General features: G+C 42.1%; 1 protein-coding gene across 1 annotated transcript in view; it reads right to left on the bottom strand.

Moving 5' to 3' along the window:
• BEND4 (BEN domain containing 4) overlaps positions 1 to 24,970 on the bottom strand; it is a 143,712-nt gene that overhangs the window by 33,643 nt on the left and 85,099 nt on the right. Inside the window, exon 4 of the mRNA XM_066573141.1 lies at positions 3,161 to 3,401. Coding sequence (XP_066429238.1) covers positions 3,161 to 3,401 — 241 coding nt within the window. The remainder of the gene's footprint in view (positions 1 to 3,160; positions 3,402 to 24,970) is intronic.

Genomic DNA, 24,970 nt, shown 5'->3' with positions numbered 1-24,970 from the left:
CTTTTGGATCCCTGCTGATCAACTGATTCCGAGTGCCGCTATCTCCAGTGCCCTGGGTCAGCTCACCGCAAGCCGGCTGGCTTGTTATGAAGCCAGCATTCCTCACATTCTTCTTCCTGCAGGTCAGTGAAGATTATGTCCCTGTGACGTAGTGTTCACTGCCTAGGAAGGAATGCTGATCTATTGCAGAGACAGCAGGCATGCGCAGACTCTGCAATAGCTCGGCACTCCCTGCTAGGCTGTGAACTAGTGACGTAGCATACATTCCCGGGCAGAAAGGAGATTGCCTGTGAATGCACGTAACCTCACAGGAAGCAAAGAAATCAGCTAGTTGGAGGTGAGGTGTCCTGGGGGACTGCAGGACCCAGGAGAAGATCAGTGAGGAGAAGATCTGGTAAGTAGACTGACGGGGAAGGAATATGTAAGTATAGAATTTTTTTTTAAGGACAAAACCCCTTTAACCAGATTAACAAAATAGTGAATTATGAAAAATTGAACTCTACAATGTAAATGTTTTAGGCAGCTGTGGAAAAAAATGCTGCAAAGTAAGAATTCTTTTCAAAAATAGACACGTCTGATTCCAAATTTATTCTGCAGCAGGACAACAACCCCCGAACATCCAGCCAATGTCATTAAGAACTATCTTTAGTGTAAAGAAGAACAAGGAGTCCTGGAAGTGATGATATGGCCCCATAGAGCCCTGATCTCACATCATCCAGTCTGTCTGGGATTACATGAAGAGACAGAAGGATATGAGCGAGCCAACATCCATAGATCTGTGGTTAGTCCTCTAAGAAGTCTGGAACAGCCTTCCTGTCGAGTTCCTTTAAAAACTGTGAGCAAGTGGACCTAGAAGAACTGATGCTGTTTTGAAGGTAAAGCATGATCACACCAAATATTGATGCAATTTAATTTTTATTCATTCCCTTTGCATTTTGTTATTTGACAAAATAAACTATTAACACTCCTATTTTTGAAAGTATTCTTACTTTGCAGAATTTTTTACACACCTGCCTAAGACTTTTGCACAATAATGTATATGAAAACGCCAAAGGGCACGACATTCCTGTATTGTCTATAGGTAACTGCTTCCTTTTAGCTTATAAAAATCTTTATTGTTCTGTACAGTGGTGCAGCCATCTTTTATATAAATAGGGTGGATTACATAAAGTGGAATCTCTGGTATAAAAGAACGAACAAGAAGTCCATTAGGGTCTACGGGGTGTGGGGGATACTGCAATCAGGTTCAGATAAATAGTGTAATAATAGGATAGATGTGGAATACTTAGATTAGAAGGATGTGATAGGCCTCCTTAAAAAGATATGATTTTAGAGGATGCTTAAAATTGTTAGTATTGAGGATAAACCTGGTTATGAAAGAACTGGAGTGACTTGGGAAAAATCTTGGAGATGGAAGTGGGAAGTTGGGACTGTGGTGGAACTTAGTGGAATGTAGGGTGGTAGACCGGGATGAACGAGGAGATATAGGGTGGTGCAGCACTGTGGAGACCAATTAGTAGCGAGTTTCAGTAATCAAGCTGAGAATGGATCAGGAAAACAATAAGATTATTTGCTGTTTCTGCAGTGAAAAAGGGGAAGATTGTGGAGATGTTCTTGACGTGCTGGTGACATGAGCGAGAAAGTGATTAAATATAGGGAGTAAAGGAAAGATTCAGATATGATCCCAAGACTACGGGCACGCTACCAAGGAGTTATGGTGGTACCACATATTGAGATGGAAATATTGGGTTGGTTAGTAAACGGCAAATGACCCACAGGAAGTTCTGTTTTTGAAAGCTTCTGTTTCAGATAGAGAGACGACATGGTGTTAGAGACAGCAGACAGACAATCACTGGTGTTTTGCAGTCGTGGAGGGGTCATGTCTCGGAAAAAAAGTGTATAATTTGGTGTCTTGAGATGTTACTAAAAACCACATTTACTGATAGTTTGTCCAATAGGAGCAGTGTAGGGAAATAAAAAGAATAGTACCGAGCCCTGAGGAACCCCAACGGCAAGAGAAAGAGGAGAAGTAGTAGAGCTGGCTAATGATACACTGAAGGAGTGGTCGGAGAAATAGGAGGCAAACCAAGAAAAAACAGCATCCTGAAGGCCAACAGAGATGAGCATGTTGAGGAGAAGCTGGTGATCTAAAGTGTCAAATGCTACAGAGAGATCCAGTAGAATCGGTATAGAGAGTAGTCGAAGGGTGATTGTAATGGTGGTTTGTGTAGACTGTAGGGTATGAAAAACAAATTGTGAGGCGTCAAAAAGAGAATTTGTAGAAAGATAGTGGATGAGAGTAGATCAGATTTTCCAAGTGTTTTAAGATGAAGGGGAGATTACAGATAGATGGGTAGCTGGAAGAACAAGACTGGTCAAGAGATGTTTTTAGTAATGGGAATATGATGGAGGAGGGAAAGATACACAAAGAAAGGTAGGTTAAACATTATAGTATGATGACTAGTGAAAGCCAGGTAGAGAGACTGGACACGGTAATGTCCAGTATTTTTTAGCCATCAGATGTACTTTGTACTATGAGCAAAGCTGGCCATACCTGACAAACCGTGTAGATCAAAATGGGCCAAGTCCTACTGCTGCTGATGGAACTGGACCATTAACTAATGTGTATGCAGACTTTCTGAACATTCCCATGGACAGGTGGTGGCAGGAAAAAAAAGATTGAGCAGATTATTCCTCACCCCCCACCCCCAACCCCCCCATTGTGCATGTTTATAAGAGCAGTTGGGAGAGATAGCTCTCATCCATACACATCTTTAACTGACAGCCATCTAGTACGTATATCCGTCATAATCTGCAAATAAGATGCCAATATTTGTTTTATGGATTCTTTTCCTTTTTTTCACTATAACCCCACGAGTCTATTCACATCTATATTGTAAACCTTTTCTTGTTTTCCAATAAATACCTTAGGAAATGGCAGAAGACGATTATGTAACACTGTGACCCAAAAGGATAACGCAAAGAGTTACATTTACTGGCAAGGTTTGGGTGAAACGCATCCGTACAATTTTCATGACACTTAGAAACATGTACATTAAAACACACAGAACAATGACAACCACAGTACAAACAATGTATCACATGAGGCCTAAAGATACGAGATAAAGCAAGATTTACACTGAGTGAGAAGATGCAGTACCTCTGAGACATGTAACTTTAACAGGATCCAGGGGACGTCTTTCAGGACCCGAGTCTCCTGTCTGCACTGACCTTTTCCTTTTCCCAAGGCCACATGAATATTTAAGCTCATCTGTTGTGAAAACAAATCTTATGAGGTATCGGAGGAGCCGCCTTCCATCCTTCTTGGAGGAGTTGACTGCCTCATCCCATTGTTTACTGGTTATGTATACAGGGTAGTTGTTCAACAGCTGTTTGCTGCCCTGTGGAGTAACGGAGATAGAAATTAATAGAGGAAATATTATTCTTAGTGGTTTAACCCGATTATATATATAATATATATAGGTATTCGCTCAAAGTCAGATCCTTATAGCAACAATCTTTAATGTGTGGTTGCAAAACAACAACTCCCTTTATTCATAGAATCATAGACTGGTTGAGTTGGAAGGGACCTCCAGGGTCATCGGGTCCAACCCCCTGCTCAATGCAGGATTCACTAAATGATCCCAGACAGATATTTGTCCAGCCTTTGTTTGAACACTACCATTGAAGGAGAACTCACCACCTCCCGTGGTAACCTGTTCCACTCATTGATCACCCTCACTGTCTAATATCTAATCTGTGTCACCTCCCTTTCAGTTTCATCCCATTGCTTCTAGTCTTTCCTTGTACAAATGGGAATAGGGCTGATCCCTCTGCAGTGTGACAGCCCTTCACATATTTGTAGACAGCTGTATGATCGCCTGGATGTGCTGGGAGTTGTAGCTTTGCATCAGCTGGACAATCACTGTCTTATAAAATATCTTATGTTCCAATCCCCCTGAAATCTCTTAGCAATATAATATAGCGCCAACAGATTCCAATTTTCCAATTCCGATTTTTTTTTTTTTTTGTCCAAGATTTTGTGCTTTATCTGCAGTAGAGACTCTGAATGGAGCCACCCATGCAGATGTGAACACGGTATTGTGATAAAAAAAATCAATGCTACCATGATCACTTTCATATGGTTCATCACTATGGAGGAAACTTAAAGAGGTTGTACCAAAATCTGTATATATTTATGTTATGGGCTGTAACTACTGTATGCACTGAGATTGGTTCTGGCACTGTATTTATGCCATGTGCTTATTTCTGGGGCTGTAACTATGTACAGAGTTTGGTTCTGGTGCTGTATTTATTCCATGGGCTTGGTTCTGGGGATGTAACTATGTACAGAGTTTGGTTCTGGGCCTGCAACTATGTACAGAGTTTGGTTCTGGTGTTGTATGTATGCTATGGACTTGGCTCTGGGGCTGTAACTATGTAACGCGTTTGGTTCTCGCACAGTATTTATGCTATTGGCTTGGTTCTGGGGCTGCAGCCATGTACCAAATTTGGTTCTTGCACTGTATTTATGCAATGGGCTTGGTTCTGGGGCTGTAACTATGTCCAGAGTTTGGTTCTGGCACTATATTTATGCCATGGGCTTGGTTCTGGGCCTGTAACTATGTACAGAGTTTGGTTTTGGGGCTGTATTTATGCTATGAGCTTGGTTCTGGGGCTATAACTATGTACCAAGTTTGGTTCTGGCACTGTATTTATGCTATGGGCTTGGTTCTGGGGCTGTAAATTTGCACTGAGTTTGGTTCTGGCGCTGTATTTATGTTATGAGCTTGGTTCTGGTGCTGTATTTATGTTATAAGCTTGGTTCTGGTACTGTATGTCATGAACTTGGTTCTGCGACTGTATTTGTTACGAGCTTAGCTCTGGTATTCTATTTATGTTATGAGCTTGATTCTGGGGCTGTATGTATGTTATGAGCTTGGTTTCGTACTGTATTTATGTATATTATTTTTGTTCTGTTGCTGTATTTATTCACTGAACTATTCCGGTGTGGGTATGCTTCCATCTTGCCGTTTTCTGTACAAGCAGAATACAGGCAAGTGGCCAACAGGGCAAAATTTATAGTTTTTCTTTTTTTCTTATGACAGGGGAAGGGGAAGTGGGGGCAGAAAAATATTCCCCACAGACTGCCAGAACACCAGCTAGAATGACATATTGTATATAGCTACAGTATCTATAGCTTTAGAAAAGCTGAAATATCTGTTGCGGAATCATGTGCCTGGATAGATAGTAGAATATTTAGTAAATGCGCTTAATTAAATTCCGTCCAATCTGTCATTCTACACTGTGATCGTGAGCGCTTTGCCTTCTACGCTGAAGACACTCGTACAGAGCGGCACACTATTCATCCATTCTCATGCCTGATTACATGAACCATTCCTTCACAACACAATGTTGGCACCAGCCCTGATTGCAACGCACAAAGAAATGTAGTCAAGTCATTCCCTGCAAAAAAAAAAACAAAAAAACAAGCATACTATTACACTGACAATAAAACATGCTCTGAAATGAACAAGTAATTGCTCATTCTAAGGGCTGACACTTTTAAATTACATTTGCATTTTCCATAACAAGACCCAATGAGGTATAATGAACACCTTTGAGAAAGCAGTTATTTATAATTTGCACTTTAGCAGGTAGGAGCAAAAGTGTCAATGATCCAGTGACTGAGAACATCATTTAAATATAACCCGTAACCTTCCTCTTCCTCTATTAACATGTCAGGAGGCCGGGATGTGTCTGATGAAGGAGTCCTCTTTATGAGGGCTGACAGTATACCATACAGATGACGCTTTATCATCAGCTCCCGAAATTACCATTAAGTAGTGGAAAAATGTGCCGCTTAATCTAACAGAGGGATAAAAAACAAACCAATAAACCTGCAGCATTAAATCGGTTCTAGAGCTTGATGTAAAGGCGAAGAATATTCCTTCCAGTTTACGGCATTAAGTAAATGTCACTGTGTCAAGCTTCAGCGCTTCTCACTCATAATTTACATGAGCTGTAAAACTCCAGGGCTAACTGGAAGCACTGGGACTAATTACTGGAAATCATACGACCTACATATCGCTTATACAGACAATAGGTCAATAATGCAGATGCATCCGTTCTTTCTTGTATGTAGATGCGCACTATTAAGCCGGTTTCAAACAAGCGTATCGTGATGCATCAGTAATACGGATCCATAAAACGGACCTGTTATAGGAGATGTGGCAACTGTAGGTCATTGTTGTGTGATCTGTACTTACCTCCATATTTCGTGACATTGCTTTTAATTTCTGCTGGGTAAATATGGATCGGCAATTACCCGATAGAAAATAATACCAATGAATGCAAAAACCGAGGACAAAGGGTGAGTTTTAAAAACACGGCCGTGAAAAATAAGGCCATGCGAATAGATAAATGGATTTAGATTAACTCAAGAAATTAACACAAGAGAGGACAGGATGCGGTTGCAAATGGATCTGGATAAGTTAGGGATTGGGAAGAAAAGTGGCAAATGAGGTTTAACACTGATAAATGTAAGGTTCTGCACATGGGCAGGGGAAATACATGTCACCATTACACACTAAATGGGAAACCACTGAGGAACACTGACATGTAAAAGGACTTGGGGATTTTAGTCAACTGTAAACTTAACTGGAGGAACTAGTGTCAGGCAGCTGCTGCCAAGGCAAATAGGATCATAGAGGCCTAGGGGCACATGACAAGAACATTGGTCTTCCTCTTTACAACACACTGGTCAGACCACACATGGAATATTGTGTATAGTTTTGGGCACCGGTACGCAAGAAGGACATATCAGAGCTTGAGAGGGTTAAGTAATAAATGGAATGGGTGGACTATAATACCTAGAGAAATTATCAAAATTGGGTTTATTTAGTTTAGATAAAAAAGACGGCTGAGGGGCGACTTAATGACTATGTATTGATGTATCAGGGGACAATACAGAGATCTCTCCTATCATCTATTTATATCTAGGACTGTGACTGTAACAAGGGGGCATCCTCTACATCTAGAGGAAAGAAGGTTTCTACAGCGGCACAGAAGGGGGTTCTTTACTGTAAGAGGGGTGAGACTATGGAACTCTCTGCCTGAGGACGTGGTGATGGTGAACTCGATAAAAGAGTATAAGAGGGGCCTGGACGCCTTTCTTGAGTGATACAATATTATATGCTATAGTCACTGATTATCTCAGAAGGATCGGTAATCCAAGGATTATTCCGATTGTCAGATTGGAGTCAGGAAGGATTTTTTTTCCTTAAATGGGGAAAATTGGCTTCCACCTCAATGGGTTTTTTTTGCATTCCCCTGGATCAACATTGGAGGTATGGGAGGGGTAAATATGTTACAGTTCCAAAACACAGAACACATGCAAAGTAAAAATACATTTCTCGTAAGGTGGCCTAAGGCAGTTTTCTGAGCCCAAGTCAAAAATGAATTCAGCAGAAAGGAGAACTATGAGGCCTAGTTTACACTAGCACGATGGGTTACATGTTGCTGCCCTGTTATGGGAGTAGGAAAATGGCACCCAGTAGCCAAATGCAACCGAACTGTGCCAAATGGACTCCACTGACAATAATGGGTTCCATTTGATTTACATCCATCTGTCCAACATTCTACAGGACATAATAATGCTGCATGCAGTTTCTTCCTGTATCTTGACACTATTCAGCAATGGAGGTTTAGAACAAAACCTCCAACGTTGATGTGAGCAGGCACCTAATTCTTCCTATATTTTTCCCATTCTTTTTGAATCCACTTCTGACTTGGCTCAAAATCTGCATTTTGTGATGCAAGTCTAAAAGTGGTGTTCCTATCTTATAAAGTGAAGGAAAACCATTAGTGTCTGGGACCCCCACCGATCCTGAGAACGAAGGGGCCTGCAAAATGTGATTACTATATAAGATGGGAATAACTATTTATGCTGAATTGTCCTTTAAATAAAGTAACTTTAAAGGGGTTGTCCGGTCATAAATGGCCTAGGATATCCTTAGGCTTTGGAATTACATACAAAGTACCCATCTTACTTGCCGGTGGTCAGGTAGGAAGCAGCAGCTCAGAGCTTCTGTGAACCCTGCCACTCACTAGATGACCTGGGACTTCAGATTTTCCTTCAATGGGGTACAAAAAGAGTTCATGTACCCCTCGATTGCGATAAAAGGGGAAAATGGAGTAAATGGAACAATTCTTATGCTCCCCACAGGAGACGGCCGGCCACCACAAGGCCTCCAATATGGTGCTGGCAGAGGCGCCCAGCGGCTCCATACCACCAATGCTACGCTTACACAGCCCGCAGCATTCAGGACACATAGCCCCGCCAATGCTGTGACCGCGTCAGATAGCGCATCAAGCGGAGGTTTCCCGAGGAGCATCTACCACAGTGGAATCCCGGGAGGACCCCATGCCCTTTCCTATTTGGGCTCTGCAGAAACTTTCTACATAAGCATAGGGAGGGGGGGGGGGGGTAATGAGGAAGCTTTAGTCAAGCATGCCCCAACAATACATGCCCTGCTACATGACACCATCATAGAGGGGGCTTATTCTGTTTCTGTGCTCCTCAGTGGACCGAGGGCTTGGCTCTTATGCAATACCTGCCGCCCCTCTAAACCCAGTTTCAGATGACAGCTGGGATTGCATTACCCACAAAACTGAAATGGATGGCCTCCTCTAGTGGTTCGAAGCCTCACATAAAAAAGACATTTCTGCCTTACAAGACCTACAGCATGTGGGAAAGGGATATTTGTGGTGGAGAAAGCACAGGAAAAGATACTGGATACACTTGATGCTCAAAAACGGGCTATACAAGATCAAGCGCTGAAAATGTCCTATTTGTTTATGCATCTAGATGACCTAGAGAACTGCCATAGACGGAATAATGTTCGTATCAGAGATCTCAGTGAGGACATCAGAGCGTCTCAGTTGGAGCCTTGGGCTCAGGAATTTTTTTGTGATATTCTCAAGAGGTTCTCGGATCATCTGATTGAACTCAACCTAATTCACAGGACCCTTATGCCTAAGGCCAGTTTCACATAGCCGAAAAACTTGTATGAGATTTGTGCGTTGCGAGATGCACGAATATGAACCCCATTCTTTTGATTAGAGTCATATACATGAGCGGAAAAAATTTGCTGCATGTCCTATCTTTTCGCGTTTCTTTGGAAAGCATCACCCATTGTTTTCAATAAGACAGTAAAATATATTGCATGGCGTCCTATGTGCTCTCAACTGCGATGTGAGGTTTTCTATTGAAAACAATGGGAGATACTAGCTGATCCTCCCGAAAAAAGCCTCACATTGCCATGAAAACGCACGTTGGCGAGCACGATATCAAGTTTCTCGGCTCGCCCGTGTGTAGGTAGCTCTAATTTACTGATACCACCCATCCTCAGGATATTGTCTGGACAATACAAGGACAAAACTCATCCTGAGGAAGGCCAAGGACTCGGATGACTTGTCCTTTCTCGGTTCCTCTATTCTTAGACTCCACAATCTGTCAGAGCGTACACTTCAGTTACATAAAGCTCTGAAACCCCTGTCTACAGCACTTTGGGGAAAAGAGGTGCAATATTAATGGGGGTACCCATTACAGCTCCAGTCCCGGTAATGGGGTAAATCTGCCATGTTTAGGTCCCTTGGTGACTTTCCAAAATTTCTTGGAACATTTGATCTTTCAATGATAGCTTAGGCTCACTTACTGGCTTACTTACAGTTTTATGCCAAACTCTTCTCCCAGAACGACATGGCATAATGTGGTGTGCAAACCTCAACGATAGTCTCGCAGACCTCAGCTATAATTTCAGCGATAATCGTGAATGCGGGAAAAATCACTCACTTGTCGTTTGCGGTTGTTTAACCTTGTTGGCTTGCTGGCTTCTCGTCCTGTGTAAATGCTCCCCACTCAGCGCTTCCCATAGGAGGTGAAGCGCTAGACAAAAAGCCTGCACGCCGGTAAGTCTTTCATTTTAAATGCTCATGCAGTTGTTTAAGAGACTGTCGGCCTATGTAAAAGGGCTTTTAGTTTTTGTTACACTACTCTGTTTTCCCTTCTCACTCCTAGTGGAGCGGGTATCTGGTTGCAGCACTGATGCTTCCTATGTTGCTTATCATTTTTCTTCATGTCAATATGTCTAATGTGACTTTTTGGTCCTACAATGCCAAGGGTCACAATGTCCAGGAAAAGAGAAGCCAAATTCTGTAACACCTACACAAAAAAGGATCATGGTGGCCATGTTTCAGGAGACTCATTTAAAAAGATTTTGGAGCTCTGCGTCTTGTAGACTTATGGCTTCTTCACCCAGGTGTCAGGGACTTCAACTTTCACTCCCTAGTGCATATTAGCTATAGTCATCTGGATCATCTTTTTATTTCTGACAGGTTCCTAGACATTTATCCAAGGTGCTCTATGGGTTCCTTCCTATGGGAAGATCATATCCCTGTTTATGGCGGATTCAGTGGCCGGAATAGAAGATCAAAAGTTAATACACGTCGCCTGAATGACAACCTTTTTAATGACCTGCTATGTGTAAAAAATGTTAATAAGGCCATAACAGATTTTACTGTTAACCACCAGAATGATGACTCGAGCCCCTATCCAATGGGGAGCTCCTAAGGGAAATATTTATATCCCATGACTCGAGACTTCAAAAAAAAAAAAAAGAGAATTGAAGAACCTCCTTGCTAAACTGAATGATAAAGAGACTTCCAATAAAGAAAGTCCCTTGGACACATTAAATGCAGAACTGTCTTCCCTTGGGCAACAGATCCTCTCCCTTCTCAATCAGCACTTGCAAGGGTTCCAAAATAAAGTCCGAAGGTCTGTTTGAATATGAGGATAAATGTGGAAGATTGCTAGCTAGAAGTCGTCATCCTAGATCACTCCAAACTCATGTGCCTAAGATCAAATCTAGACATGGCGGAGTGGTTCACTCCACTGAGGATATCCTAGATGAATTTTGAGCATTTTATGAGAAGCTTTATAACCTAAGAGAGGAGTTGGGGGGAAGTGTACCTTCGGGAGAGGGAGGTATTGAAGCCTACTTGGAGGAACACGCCCCCAAGTCAATAGATATGGTGGAGGCACAAGCTATAGAGTCTGAACTAACGAACTCTGAGTTAATAGAAATAATTAAAGGACTAAAACTGGGTAAGAGCTTGGGCCTGAATGGTTTTTCATCAAGGTTCTACAAATTGTTCAGAGAACACATCTCACCTTTTATCCTGCGATCTTTTAGGGCTCTTTCTCACGGGCGTATTTTTTATTAGTATTTTGTGGGACAAAACCCTGAAGTGGAACGTACAGAGAGAAAGTATAACGGAAAGATTTGCAGTTCTTCCATATTTTGGACCCACTTCTGATTTTGGCTCCCAAAATACTGATGAAAAATACGACCGTGTGAAGGAGCCCTTAAAGGGGTTGTCCCGCGAAAGCAAGTGGGGGTATACACTTCCGTATGGCCATATTAATGCACTTTGTAATATACATCGTGCATTAAATATGAGCCAAACAGAAGTTATTCACTTACCTGCTCCGTTGCTGGCGTCCTCGTCTCCATGGTGCCGTCTAATTTCAGCGTCTAATCTCCCGATTAGACGCGCTTGCGCAGTCCGGTCTTCTCCCTTCTGAATGGGGCCGCTCGTGCCGGAGAGCTGCTCCTCTTGGCTCCGCCCCGTCACGTGTGCTGATTCCAGCCAATCAGGAGGCTGGAATCGGCAATGGAACGCACAGAGCCCACGGTGCACCATGGGAGAAGACCTGCGGTCCACCGTGGGTGAAGATCCCGGCGGCCATCTTAGCAAGGTAAATAAGAAGTCGCCGCAGCGCGGGGATTCGGGTAAGTACTATCCGGTTTTTTTTTTTTACCCCTGCATCGGGTTTGTCTCGCGCCGATTGAAAAAAAAAACTCGTTTCGGCGCGGGACAACCCCTTTAATGCAATATCACATGGGAGTTGTTTTCCACCAATGGCAATACAGGCGCATATAGTGGTCATTCCGAACCTGGGTAGGGACGCCTTGGTCTGCTGCAACTTAGGGCCTATATAACTCATTAATCCTGATATGAAATTTTTCTCCAAGATGTTGGCGATGTGGATGCGGTCTCTGGTGCTGGACCTGATAAAGAAAAAGTGGGTTTTGTCCGGACGAGAAGCCAGGAACAATACTATCAAGCCATTATCTTTGATTGCTCCTGGTGGTTGATGCGGAAAAGGAATTCGACAGTGTATGCTGGGAGTTCTTAGAGGCAACTAATAGAAATGGGTCCATGCCTGAGAGAGTGGATACTGGTGTTATACAATAGACCCATAGCTCAAGTATGTGTCAATTGCTACTTGTCAGACTCATTTCAGATTCAAAATGACAGGGACAGGGATGTCCTCTGCTTTACATTTTGGTTATGGAGTTTCTGGCCAAAGCAATTAAATTAAATGATTCTGTAAGGGGTATTACGGTGGAGCCATCTGAACACAAGATGTCGCTTTTTGCAGACAGATTACTTTTATATCTATCTTTCCCAATAGTAGGCCTACCAGTGATACTCTAAGGGTTCCAAAAGTTTGGAGGGTTTAGTAATTTTAAGGTCAACATCCAGAAATCAGACATTTTGAATATCACGTTGCCGCAGAGCGAGATGTCAATTTTAGAAAAAGAGTTCCCCTCAAGATGGCAACACTCCTCAATAAAATACCCGGTGATTCATCTGCCGTGGACCATCACAGGTTTCCTCCATCAACTTTAAACCATTTATATCTAATTTCGAGAGGGACCTAGACACATGGAGCACGCTTTTCCTGTCTTGGAGTGGTAGGGTTAATATAATCAAAATGGACACCCTCCCAAAATGTCTTTATCTATGTCAGACAATGCCTGTGAGGCTATCTAGAACATTCCTACTAAGTATACACAGAATAATTAATAAATTTGAATAGAAGGTTCGTAGACAACAATTGAAACATAGTCTTCTCAAATGTCAGACATCTTCTGGAGGCTAACATTTGTAAATGTGTTTTGGACCTTCTTAACCACAGATCGTCTAAAATTTGGGTAGAAATAAAGTATGAAAGGGAGCTTAAGTTAACTCAGGGAGTGTTCTGGATTGCTAAACAATATCTCAGAGATACTTCGACTTTGTCCTCACTTCTTAGACAGTTGTTGAAGATCTGGGCTTGGTTTGTCACCAGGGCCCCCTCACATCTCTAGTGGGCTATCCCCAATTCGAGGCCACAGTACCGACCTCTCCTAATACACCGGTCCCATGTTTAAGAGAATGGTTGACCTGGTCGGATTTAAAACCATTGTCAGACTTTTATATGGAGACTAGGGTACCTGTGAGAGCATGGATGCAAAACTTTCAACTGCAGGAGTTGGTGGGCTCCCTGACACCTGTGGTGAATTCGTCCAGACCAGTGGCTGCTCTTTGGAGAGATGTTATGGCATTATACAACCATATCTGTAGTTCTGACACTGGAGGCTGTCCTATTATCCATGTTTTCTGGTTCCCTTTCCCATATCAAAAAGGGGCTCTTCCGCTTCTTTGTCCTCGCAACTTGACTAATCATTCCTAGATTGTAGCGCTCCACTGCCGCCCCTACCAGGGAGATGTGGATGTAGATAGATGAACACTTTCATGCAATAAGAGGAAATGTCAGCAGATGAAGAAAACAATTCTACCATTTCTTTTACAACATCTTGCGGCCTTGGATATCCACTTGGGCATCTTCAGAATTCAGTGAGTTGATCTCTTTGGGACTGATTAAATCCTAAATTGTGCGATACCCTATAATACTCAAGCCATAGTTAGTGCTGTCTCAGTGCCGCTTCCTCTTTCCCTCCTCTCCCTTGCCTATCTCTTCCAACTCCCCGCTGTTCTTTTAGGTTTTAGTTTTGGAGGTTTTTGCTTTAACACATAACAACTATGACAACTGTGCTTTTGTTTAAAAGATATGCATTCTGACAAAATATGGGATGTTCCACTCTGAGATTGTTATGGTGATGACACATATTGTACTACTATGTCTTGTATATTGTTCTCCTAGATGTCGAATAAAATTCTTTTTGAACATAAAATGCGTCCCATCTGAATCTGCCTGAATCAGGTTTCTGCGAACAGCCTTTAGGTAAACTGATACTGTATCAATCAACACTTAATTGCTTCACAATTACACGTACTTAAAATCTACTGTGAGATCTTACATCCATTATACGTACAATAATGCAACTGAATTTGCAAAAGCTTATGAACAGAATGATCACAGCGCACAGGATCGTGGCATTAAACATTCATTACAATCATTAGGATTAAGCTGTTGTATTAATTTGCCGAGATAATTAGCACATATTTTACGGAATTCAAAGTAATGGTGCATACGTTTCAGAATATATAGAGCAAAGTATAGGTATAGGAGGAGATGTCACATTTTAATTGTTTAAAAGTGTTAAAAAGTTAATGTTTCTATAATTAGTGGAATAAGGAAAAACGTTTCACATTTTAGAGCAGAATTAGCATTTTTTACGCGTCTAAAAATTGTTCATTTGAATAAATACATTGGAATGCAATGCTACACATGGTCGAGATTTTGGGGCGGCATATATATACGATTGTGTGAATAAGGCCTATTAATTGTGCAATAATTAAGATGAACTAATGTCATGAACCTGGCAGGGAGTATTGGATTCTTGTTCGCCAGTTTGAGTTAGCGCTGTAAGTATCGAGGTGTGGGATCTAACAGGCCCCTCTGGACTGAAATGACTTGGCGCTGGGGACCTGCAGATCTCAGCCCTGTAGCCACCTTCTTACAGGGGTTGCACCAGAGTACACTTTTATCACTTATCCATAGCATGGGTGATAAAAGTCTGATCACTGTGGGTCTCCTCACTGAGGGTCATATGTCCTCCTCTCTTCTTCACTGTGGGCTCACCATACCACCCACATTGAGGAGGAGACTGAATGGACTGGGGGTCGTACATGCCCTGTGCTATTCGTTTTCAATGGGACTACCGGTGATAACCAAGCACTTGTACATATGCTTTCCTACCATGCAATGCAACACCTCCTCCCCTTTTAAAGAGGCTTAATAACAGGGAAGGAGGTGTTGCATTGTATGTTAGCAAAGCATATGTCTCCCCAGAGATTTAAGTTTCACCGATACATAAGATCGTTGCATTAGGAAACTGGGTGGCCAACTGGGCAGCTTGATGGAGAGCAGTCAAGTTTGCTGGCAGTGGTAGGTAAACACCAATAATGACATATGCTACTGACTCAATCTAGGCCTGTATAAAAATCTAATGACCACTTGGGTCTTTGTGAATTTGACCAGGCTCCCATCCAAACATCTGTGGACCAGAAGGGAAAATACCCTTGAACATGAAGAATGAGCATAGTACATGGACCATTGAAACCACAGCTTCTGTAATAGTGGTATCTCTTCGGGAGTGAAGTGTGTCTCTTAAATGCAGAATATATGGGGATTGTGGCTTCCAACATAAGAAAAAAATCATGATGCGTTTTTTTTACTTCCCATTCCCCAAACATTCCATGACATTAAAGTGACATTAGTCTTGTGTAATATAACCCATAAATATAGGTAGGATGCAATCTATGTTTAGAGAAACAAGACTCTGGGAGTAGTACATGGTTAATGGGTCGCCCAATAAAGGTGCTAGTTTGGGATACACAGTTGTCATGTTGTGTCGAAACTTGTATAAACCAATAAGAGCAACTTAACCACGTAAAACAGACTTGACGTAAAACATCATGTCTCTACAAATACCAGATTAAAATAACATGGCATTAACATTCAGAACCTAAAACTGAAGTAATACAGGGGGAGGATGTGCACCCAATAGATGTTATTATATAGAGCACAAGCAATTAAAGCTGCTCCTTTGTAGAGGTCCAAAGACCCCAATAAATGCATAGATTGTCTTCCTGAGTTTAAAATAAACACGACTTAGAGTACCACTGTCATATAAGGTGCACCAACTTCCCTATGTCTTACATAGAAATAAGGAGGAGTGCCAGAATGGGCAAAGGGGTGTAGAGGGGAGAGATAACTACTTGCTTACTACTAACTCTGAAATATTGGAGGGTAACATTCAACAGGGTTGCCTAGTTTTTGTTACCAGTTATTGTACATCAAAGGCTTATTATCGTCTGGGTGGTTTCGGTAGTTGATTGAACCAGTCCTCAGCTTTTCCAGGAGTAAAAAAGAAGATGGTTCAGTCATTGTGAATGACACGTAGGTAGGCTGGGTATACCATAGAATATTGTAAGAAACTGTCCCACAGCTGATGCTTGATGTTAACAAAAGATGTTCTGGTTTTTTGAAAAGCTGCGGAGAACTCTGGGAATATGAAAATAGTAGCATTGTTAAATTTAAGTTCTCGCTTGCGTGTAGCTGCTTGTAGGGCAATATCTCTATCTTTGCTGTTGAGAAGATGGGCCAGAATCCGCCTCAGGAGAGCACCTAGATGAAGAGGGTGTGCTGGAACCCTTTGAGCCCATTCAATGGCAAATGCAACAGAGAAGGTAGCTTCTGTGAGATCTTCTAACCATTTATCCATGAATTCACATGGGTGTTGTCCCTCAGAGTATTTCGTTAGGCTCAGGATACGAAGATTGTTTCTACGCAGCCTATTTTCCAGATCATCTGCTCGCTGAGTGCATAAGTTTGCTACTTTCTCAAGTTCGATTATTTAAGATGGAAGAGGGGCCATATTGTCCTCAAGCTCAATATTACCAGTCAGTGATATTGTTCTAGATTGTATAGCTTTCAGTAACTGAGCAGTGACTGGTCACAGCGTGGGCTTTGGTTTCGTCAAGGGGTGAGAGGTAGGTCCAGCTGCTAATTGGCCCTTCCACCCACTCCTTGCGTGATTATTGTGTTACACAGCCTTGATCTAGCTCTTCTCCTCCTTCTTCACTACAATAGACTCGAAGACTTCCCGATAATGACTCCTGGTTTCCCTCTCAACAACGCTACCTTCTTCTTCTTTCTGTACTGCATACCGAGACCACCTGTTGCTAACTTCTGGCTTTCCATCGGACTACGTTACCCGCCTCATCCTTCTGTACTGCATACAGAGACCACCTATTGCCGATTCCTGGCTCGCCTCTGATTACCTCTCCAGATCTGCACGGCTACTACACCCGTGGCTCCTATCCAGCATCGGTAAGACACTACAGATAGAGTTCAAGTAGAGAAGCAGGATAACTTCCAGCTTCCAGGCACTTATCACTGTGGGAAAGGAGAGGCAGGGAGACAGCTGCATATTATGCCTAAGTCCGGAAGGGCAAATGCTAACTGGAAGCAATAGCTTCCCTTTTGATGGATAGCAGGAGAGTAGTAGCCCAGAAATCAGAGCCTGCTGCATGCTGCATGGAGAGATCTCCAAGTGCCTCTAGGTCACCTCCGCCTCACTCCCAAGCAGAAGCCTAGTCATAGGCTGTGTTCTAGACTGTGCTCCACTTGGGATAGCAGGATGGTCATCTACTTTTAGCTCTCAGGCTTAGCTTAATATAGGCCGCCTAGACAAGCAGAAGATTTGCATGAACTTTTTCTACAGCAGATGGCTAACTTCTCAAAAGAGTTTGATATAGTGATCATGGGAGAATTTAATTTACCGTATATACCGGCGTATAAGACGACTTTTGAACCCCGAAAAATCTGCTCTGCAGTCGGGGGTCGTCTTATGCACCGGTAATACAAAAAAAAAAAAACTGTAAAAAAAAAAAATTTATTACTCACCTCCCCCGGCGTTCTGTCGCGCTCCGGCAGGATGTCGCTCGCTCCGGCAGGCTGTCGCTCGCTCCTCGTCCCCGGCGCAGCATAGCTTTCTGAATGCGGGGCTTGAAATCCCCGCTTCCAGAAAGCTAATACACACGCCGGCAGCCATGACAGCATTGAATGGCTGTGATTGGCTAAAGCACACGTGGCTTCAGCCAATCACACTATTCAATGACATCATTGAATGGCTGTGATTGGCTGAAGGCGCACGTGTTAGCAATCACACCCATTCAATGATGTCATTGAATAGTGTGATTGGCTGAAGCCACATGTGCTTTAGCCAATCACAGCCATTCAATGATGTCATGGCTGCCGGCGTGTGTATTAGCTTTCTGGAAGCGGGGATTTCAAGCCCCACATTCAGAAAGCTATGCTGCGGCGGGGACGAGGAGCGAGCGACAGCCTGCCGGAGCGAGCGACATCCTGCCGGAGCGCGACAGAACGCCGTGGGAGGTGAGTAATAAAATTTTTTTTTTCTCCACTGAATACCGGCGTATAAGGTGACAGTTGGGGGGTCGTCTTATACGCCCCGTCGCCTTATACGCCGGTATATACGGTACTAGACATTTGTTTAGAATTTCTCTCAGGTAAAAGTAATAGGTTGAACAAATTCTTATCCGCTCTTGCTGCCAATTTTATCTTCCAAAAAGTAGAAAACAAGGGGATTTGCTATTATGGACTTAAGGGTGCTTTTAGACAGAATAATTATCATTCAAACGAGTAAAAGTGAACAATGGTCTAAATTTAAAATAAATAAATAAATTCTGCTCACCTAAGTATTTTTTTTGCTGATTTTACCCCCCCAAAAGGTGCTAATTCCACATATGCAGTCCAAAGATATGCAAAATGTCAAATTTTTTCACAAATAACAACTGTTTGATTACAGGTTATAAAGTCAAATATCAGGGATAATAAGAAGTTCTGCAGAAGCGGTAGCACTTAATATATTTGCTTCAAGCAAAAAAAGAGTCTATCGTCTAGCCAATAGAACAATAGTCGTGTAAATTTTAATTGTTAGGGAGAAATTTCTCTTTTTGAAAAGCTCTGGAATAGTTATGCCAAGGATTGTCATGCTGTAAACACCAACAGTAGTCTGCCATCATATTTGTGGTCCATCTGCCTTGATGTCTATGTTCCATGGTTTTGATGTCTTGGTGAAAGCATTCTTCTTGTTCCTAACTCATAGATCCAAGATTTCAGGGAAGTAGTTCAGGTGGCTATGAAGGAAATGCAATTTGACACTCATATTTGCTCCCAGTCTTTGAAAAGCAAATGTTGAACTATGCTGATATAATTTTCGGCCCCAAAGTTGCCAAGGAAATCTGTAACCACGTCAGAAAAAGCAGACCAAGCATCCTTTTCTACGGTTTTCATGGCATTAAGGAAGTCTCTGTCTTTGATTAGAAGCCTTATTTGCATCAAATATGGCAGCTTTTAACTTCTCGTGTGAAAGAGCAGGAAGTTTGGTACAGATGTACTTGAAGCACTCACCATCTCGATCCAAAGCCCTAACAAAATGTTTCATAAGTTCCAAGTTTATATGCAGTGGGGGGAGCAACGCTTTAGGAGGATTAACAAGTGGTTCATTCTTGATATTCTTTTCACCAATCGTAAAATTCTCTCTAGTTGGCCATTCTGTCCTTGCATAATGTTCTGCCTTTGCTCGGCTATCCCAAAGGCATAAGAAGCAAGGAAATTTTGTGTATCCACTTTGCTATCCTAGAAGAATCGATATAACTTTCATGTCGCCACATAAAATCCAGAAGTGATCATTATATTTGATTTTTTGGAGAATGGTTCTCATGGATTCATAGGTATCTCTCATAATCATCAAGTAAGCAATAGGAATAGAAGCCAATATATTGCCATTGTTAAGCAACGCACACTTTAGACTTCTCTTTGAACTGTCAATAAAAAGCCTCCATTCTGCAGGTAGATGGTAGATAACTATCACATACCATTGACTCAAAAAGCTCCTTGTCCATATAGAAATACTTCAGAAGTTCTTTCTCTGTTACGATGCATAAATGTGGTACGGGGAGCCAACAGGTTCTTCTTCTTTAGCCTCAAACCAAGTAACTCTATTGATGACTTTGACAGATCAAGATCTCCTAACAGGTCATTCAACTCAGCTTTAGTGAGTGGCTGGCACATTCTGCCATCAACTTCTGATGCCACGAAATCTTTATCATCAATGACTTTAGAAAAATCAGAATGACAAAGGTCACCGTCGTTGGAAATTTCCAAAGTAGTGTAGATAGGAACAGGAACTTCGTTGCAGTGAGCAACCAGTCTTACAGCTGAGGATAGATTTGGTTGGGTACTGGATGGAAGATTTTGTCCTTGTGTTCAAGCCTGTAATATTTACCATGCAGAAGTAGCAGTCATCAGCATGGTTTTGAGGTTCTCCCAAGACCATTGGAACTCCAAAGCTTAGACTTTTTCTCTGACTCTTGGTCCACTGTCTCCGATTTTCAACACATATCTTGCACGCCTTATGTGGTGCCCAAGGTTTTTCCTGGTCACTCAGTTTAACCACGAAATATACGTTTACGCACAAAGTCAGATATATTTGTCCTTTGTTTCGATGTTGTAAAACAACCACAAATGTAACAGAATATATCAGGATCATTCCTGCACCGTCCACGAACTGTTCGACTGTTGGATGACATATTCAACAAAAACATATATAATGTTACTGTTAGTGCTAAAGCTAGCCTTATACAATGCATATTCTGTTGACCGGTTCTGTTGATAATGAATGAACCGGTTCAACTTATGAAACACACAACAGCATGTGCAGTTCCCAAAAGAGCGTTTATATTAATTACGCCAGTTTTATAGTATGTTGAACAAAAGGGGTTCTTACATAGTATAATTTGATTGGTTACTAAACTTTTGTGGGCAGGAACCTCCTTCTAGCCAACACCTTTCAGTCACTGAGTAACGTGTTCTTTAAGGACATACTATATATACTCCAGAGATCACATACATACCAATACAACAATAAATTATAATTTCGTTCACATTACCCTTTTACTGTAACAGTTTATTAGTAAACAGCGTTGTGCAGAAAAAAACAGACGTGACTGGCGGAAATGGATATGATTTTTGGATTCAGCACACCAAAATACATAAAGATCACATGTTAACTTGTAGTCAGAAAAACTGATATAGACCAGAGAGACGTTTGGTCTAATCACCAATGGCTGAGCGACAAACAAGAATCGTTCGCTTCTAGCTCGCCGATCATTTTATGCAAGCACAAAAATAATGGTTGACTTGTTCACGTCTCGTTCAGTGTAAACACTGATCGTTTAGTGTTTCACATAGTGAATGGGAAACACTGAACGATTCTGATAGAACGAGTCAACAATGAATCTGCCTGTCTAAACAGGCTGCACGAGAGCGAACGAGCCAGTGATATCGTCACTGACTCATTCGTCCATGCAAACAAGAATCGTTTAGTGTAAAAGCAGCGTAAGTCTTACCAACAAGGAGGAAAAAATTAAAGGGGTTGTCCCGCGGCAGCAAGTGGGTCTATACACTTCTGTATGGCCATAATAATGCACTTTGTAATGTACATTGTGCATTAATTATGAGCCATACAGAAGTTATAAAAAGTTTTTCACTTACCTGCTCCGCTGCTGGCGTCCTCGTCTCCATGGTTGCCGTCTAATTTTCGCCGTCTAAAATGGCCTAATGGCCAAATTAGACACGCTTGCGCAGTCCAGGTCTTCTCCTGTTCTCTATGGGGCTCCGTGTAGCTCCGTGTAGCTCCGCCCCGTCACGTGCCGATTCCAGCCAATCAGGAGGCTGGAATCGGCAATGGACTGCACAGAAGAGCTGCGGTCCACGGAGGTAGAGGATCCCGGCGGCCATCTTCACCGGTAAGTATAGAAGTCACCGGAGCGCGGGGATTAAGGTAAGCGCTGTGCTGTTCTTTTTTTCAGTCCCTGCATCGGGGTTGTCTCGCGCCGAACGGGGGGGGGGTTGAAAAAAAAACAAAAACGTTTCGGCGCGGGACAACCCCTTTAAGGAAGTAAGGGTGGCTGGGACCTTAGGAGGCAGTGATCATGCTATCCTTGAATTTTGGATGACAAGGGGAGAAACAGCTGAGAAGACTCAGACCTCAAGGTTAGATTTCAGAAAGGCAGATTTTAATGCAGGAAAGGAAGAATCCAATGGCTGGATGTTCTGAAGGACAGAAATGTCCAAGAAGGTTGGGAAATATTGCGAAATGAGATTCTCAAAGCACAATCGTTAACAAAAGAAGGAAGAATGGGAAGCATTTAAAGAGGCCAGAATGGATGAACATAGAACTTAAACACGTGCTTAAAAGGTAAAAAAAATGTTTATCAAGTGGAACGAGGGTAAAATATCTAAAGAATATAATGCGGTCTGCAGAAACTGTAGCACGTGTCAGAATAGCTAAACCTATTAATGAATTGAGGCTTGCAAGAGAGGCTAAAAGCAATAAAAAAGGATTTTGGTGATATGTCAAAAGAAAACTTAAAGATGCTATAGGATGTTTACAAGATGAAAATGGCGAATTGGTTAAAATGATATTGAAGAGGCTGAAATTTTAAATTCCTATTTTGTATCTGTATTCTCTCAGAAGGTAAATGTAACATCAAATGGTTTTCCCTAAGCTATCTATAAATAGAGAGATGGTGAGGAAACATTTAGCTAATTTCAATGAATTCAAATCTCCAGGTTCAGATGAATTACATCCTAGGATACTGAAGGAAGCAGCAGAGGTAAATGCTGAACCACTCACCATTATCTTTGAAAATTTCTGGAGAACAGGAGAAGTCCCAGAAGATTGGAAAAGGGCAAATGTCCCTATCTTCAAAAAAGGGAAGAAGCTGGACCCAGGAAACTACAGGCCTGTGAGCCTGACTTCTATACTGGCAAAGATTTTTGAACAAATTATAATTTGTTCAAAGATCTTTCCCGGTATAGAGGTCATAATTATTAAACCGCATGTATACAAGTACTTGAAGCATGGAGTAATTAACCAGAGCCAGCATGGGTTTGTAACAAACAAGCCATGCCAAATGAATCTAATTTCCTTCTATGACAGAATCACTGACTGGTTTGATCAGGAAAATGCGGTAGATATAGTATATCTTGACTTTAGCAAAGCATTTGACAAATTATCTCATACCATCCTTATTGAAAAAATTACCAAATAGGGGATTGACAAGGCAACTGTTAAGTGGATTCACAACTGGCTGAGTGATCGTACTCAAAGAGTAGTCATAAATGGCTGCACATCCAATTGGATGAATGTGTCAAGTGGGGTACCACTTGACACATTTGTCCTGGGCCCAGTGTTGTTCTACATTTTTATAAATGATCTAGAGGAGGGACTGATCAAATTTGCAGATAACACAAAGTTAGAAGGGATAGCCAACACTAGAGAAGAGAGAGAGGGCATTCAAAAAGATCTAGACTGCGACTTATAGAATGATATTTAACAGGCAGAAATGCAAAGTCCTACATGTGGACCAGAAAAATCATGCACAGAATAGGAAGAATTGGGCTGAGCAACAGCACATGTAAAAAAGACTTGGGTATACTAATAGATCATAGACTGAACATGAGTCAACAGTATGATGCAGCAGCAAAAAAAGGCAAACACAATTCTACCAAGATGGTGAGGGGTCTGCAAACCATGTCCTACGAGGAACACTTAAAGGATCTGCGTATGTTTAGCTTACAAAAAAGAAGGCTGAGAGAGGACATAATAACTGTCTATAAATATCTGACGGGCTGTCACAGTGCAGAGGGATCAGCCGTATTCTCATTTGTACAAGGAAAGACTAGAAGCAACGTAACTAAAACGGAAGAGATACAAATTAGATTCTAGAAAAAGCTTTTTGATAATGAGAGTGATGAATGAGTGGAACAGGTTGCCACAGGAGGTGGTAAATTCTCCTTCAATGGAAGTGTTCAAACAGAGGCTGGACAGACATCTGTCTGGGATGATTTAGTGAATCCTGCATTGAGTCGGGGGTTGGACCTGATGAACCTGGAAGTCTCTTCCACCTCTACCATTCTATGAAATGAATGGAGCACTGGGAATGCATGCTCAGCCACCAAATGATTCAATCTGTTGTCATTGCAGGTGGGCGCCGTGATCCCACAGTAAGGAGGAGGAGGAGGAGGAGGAGAGGGGTATAAGGGACCCCCTTTCTTGGAATCGGTGGGGATCTCAGTGGTGAGACTACTACTGATCAGACTTTATCACCTATCCTAAGTGTATTCTGGTCCAATTCCTTAACAATGCTAGTTGGAGACTGATAAGGATCTAAGAGAATACTCAAACAAATCAAAGGTCAGGTTTTTTTCAGAAAGAGTGCCACATCTATATGTGGGAAGTGTCTGGTATTGAATCTCATCCCCATTGAAGTGAAGAGAGCTGTAATACCTGATACAACCCATAGACAGATGTGGCACTGTTTCTAGAAAAACAAAAACAAAAAAGACCAAGCAAACTCTTTTTTTTGTAATCCTGGACAAATCCCTTTAAAAAGTATGGTGAGGTTGGGTTAATATACAGTGCGACCAGCACTGCATATAAGAAGAAACATCAAAACTACAAGTTAAAGTGACCCTCCAATCCCGAGACAGAATTCTATTCTATTCTAGACCAAAGTGAGAGGAAGGGAGATTATATTACGTGACGCCTTCTGATATTCCTGTACAGCCGCCAATCTACTGGTTACTGGGGCTCATTGATCCAAGACGGCCTGCTCCTGTTACTAATCGATTTAAACTGTTTAAACAGCTGCTGAATGTTGCTTTCTTATTTCTCATGTGAGCAGCGCTGGCCAATCAGAGCAGCATGTAATGCCTTAGACTACCAATGTACCACCATTACTCAGTGTGCATCAGATAGTCTAAGAAACAGCGCAACAATCTTGTGTTGCCAGTATGGTGGATTGGCAACTGTAAAGGAACAATGGAGGGCCACATCCAATATAAGCCACCCACCAGTCCAGCGAAGACCAGAGGGTTGCTTTAAAGGGAACCCATCACGTCCCCACAGCACTATAAACTAAGTTATGGTGCTGTTAGGGGATGAGACAAGGAGAAGGTATTGTATTTTTCATATTCACTCTACTCATTCCTGCAGTGTTCCCTCCCTGAAGATCG

The sequence above is a fragment of the Eleutherodactylus coqui genome, chromosome 7 (assembly GCF_035609145.1).
Source record: "Eleutherodactylus coqui strain aEleCoq1 chromosome 7, aEleCoq1.hap1, whole genome shotgun sequence".
Taxonomy (NCBI): domain Eukaryota; kingdom Metazoa; phylum Chordata; class Amphibia; order Anura; family Eleutherodactylidae; genus Eleutherodactylus; species Eleutherodactylus coqui.
This window is presented reverse-complemented; position numbering and strand designations above follow the sequence as displayed.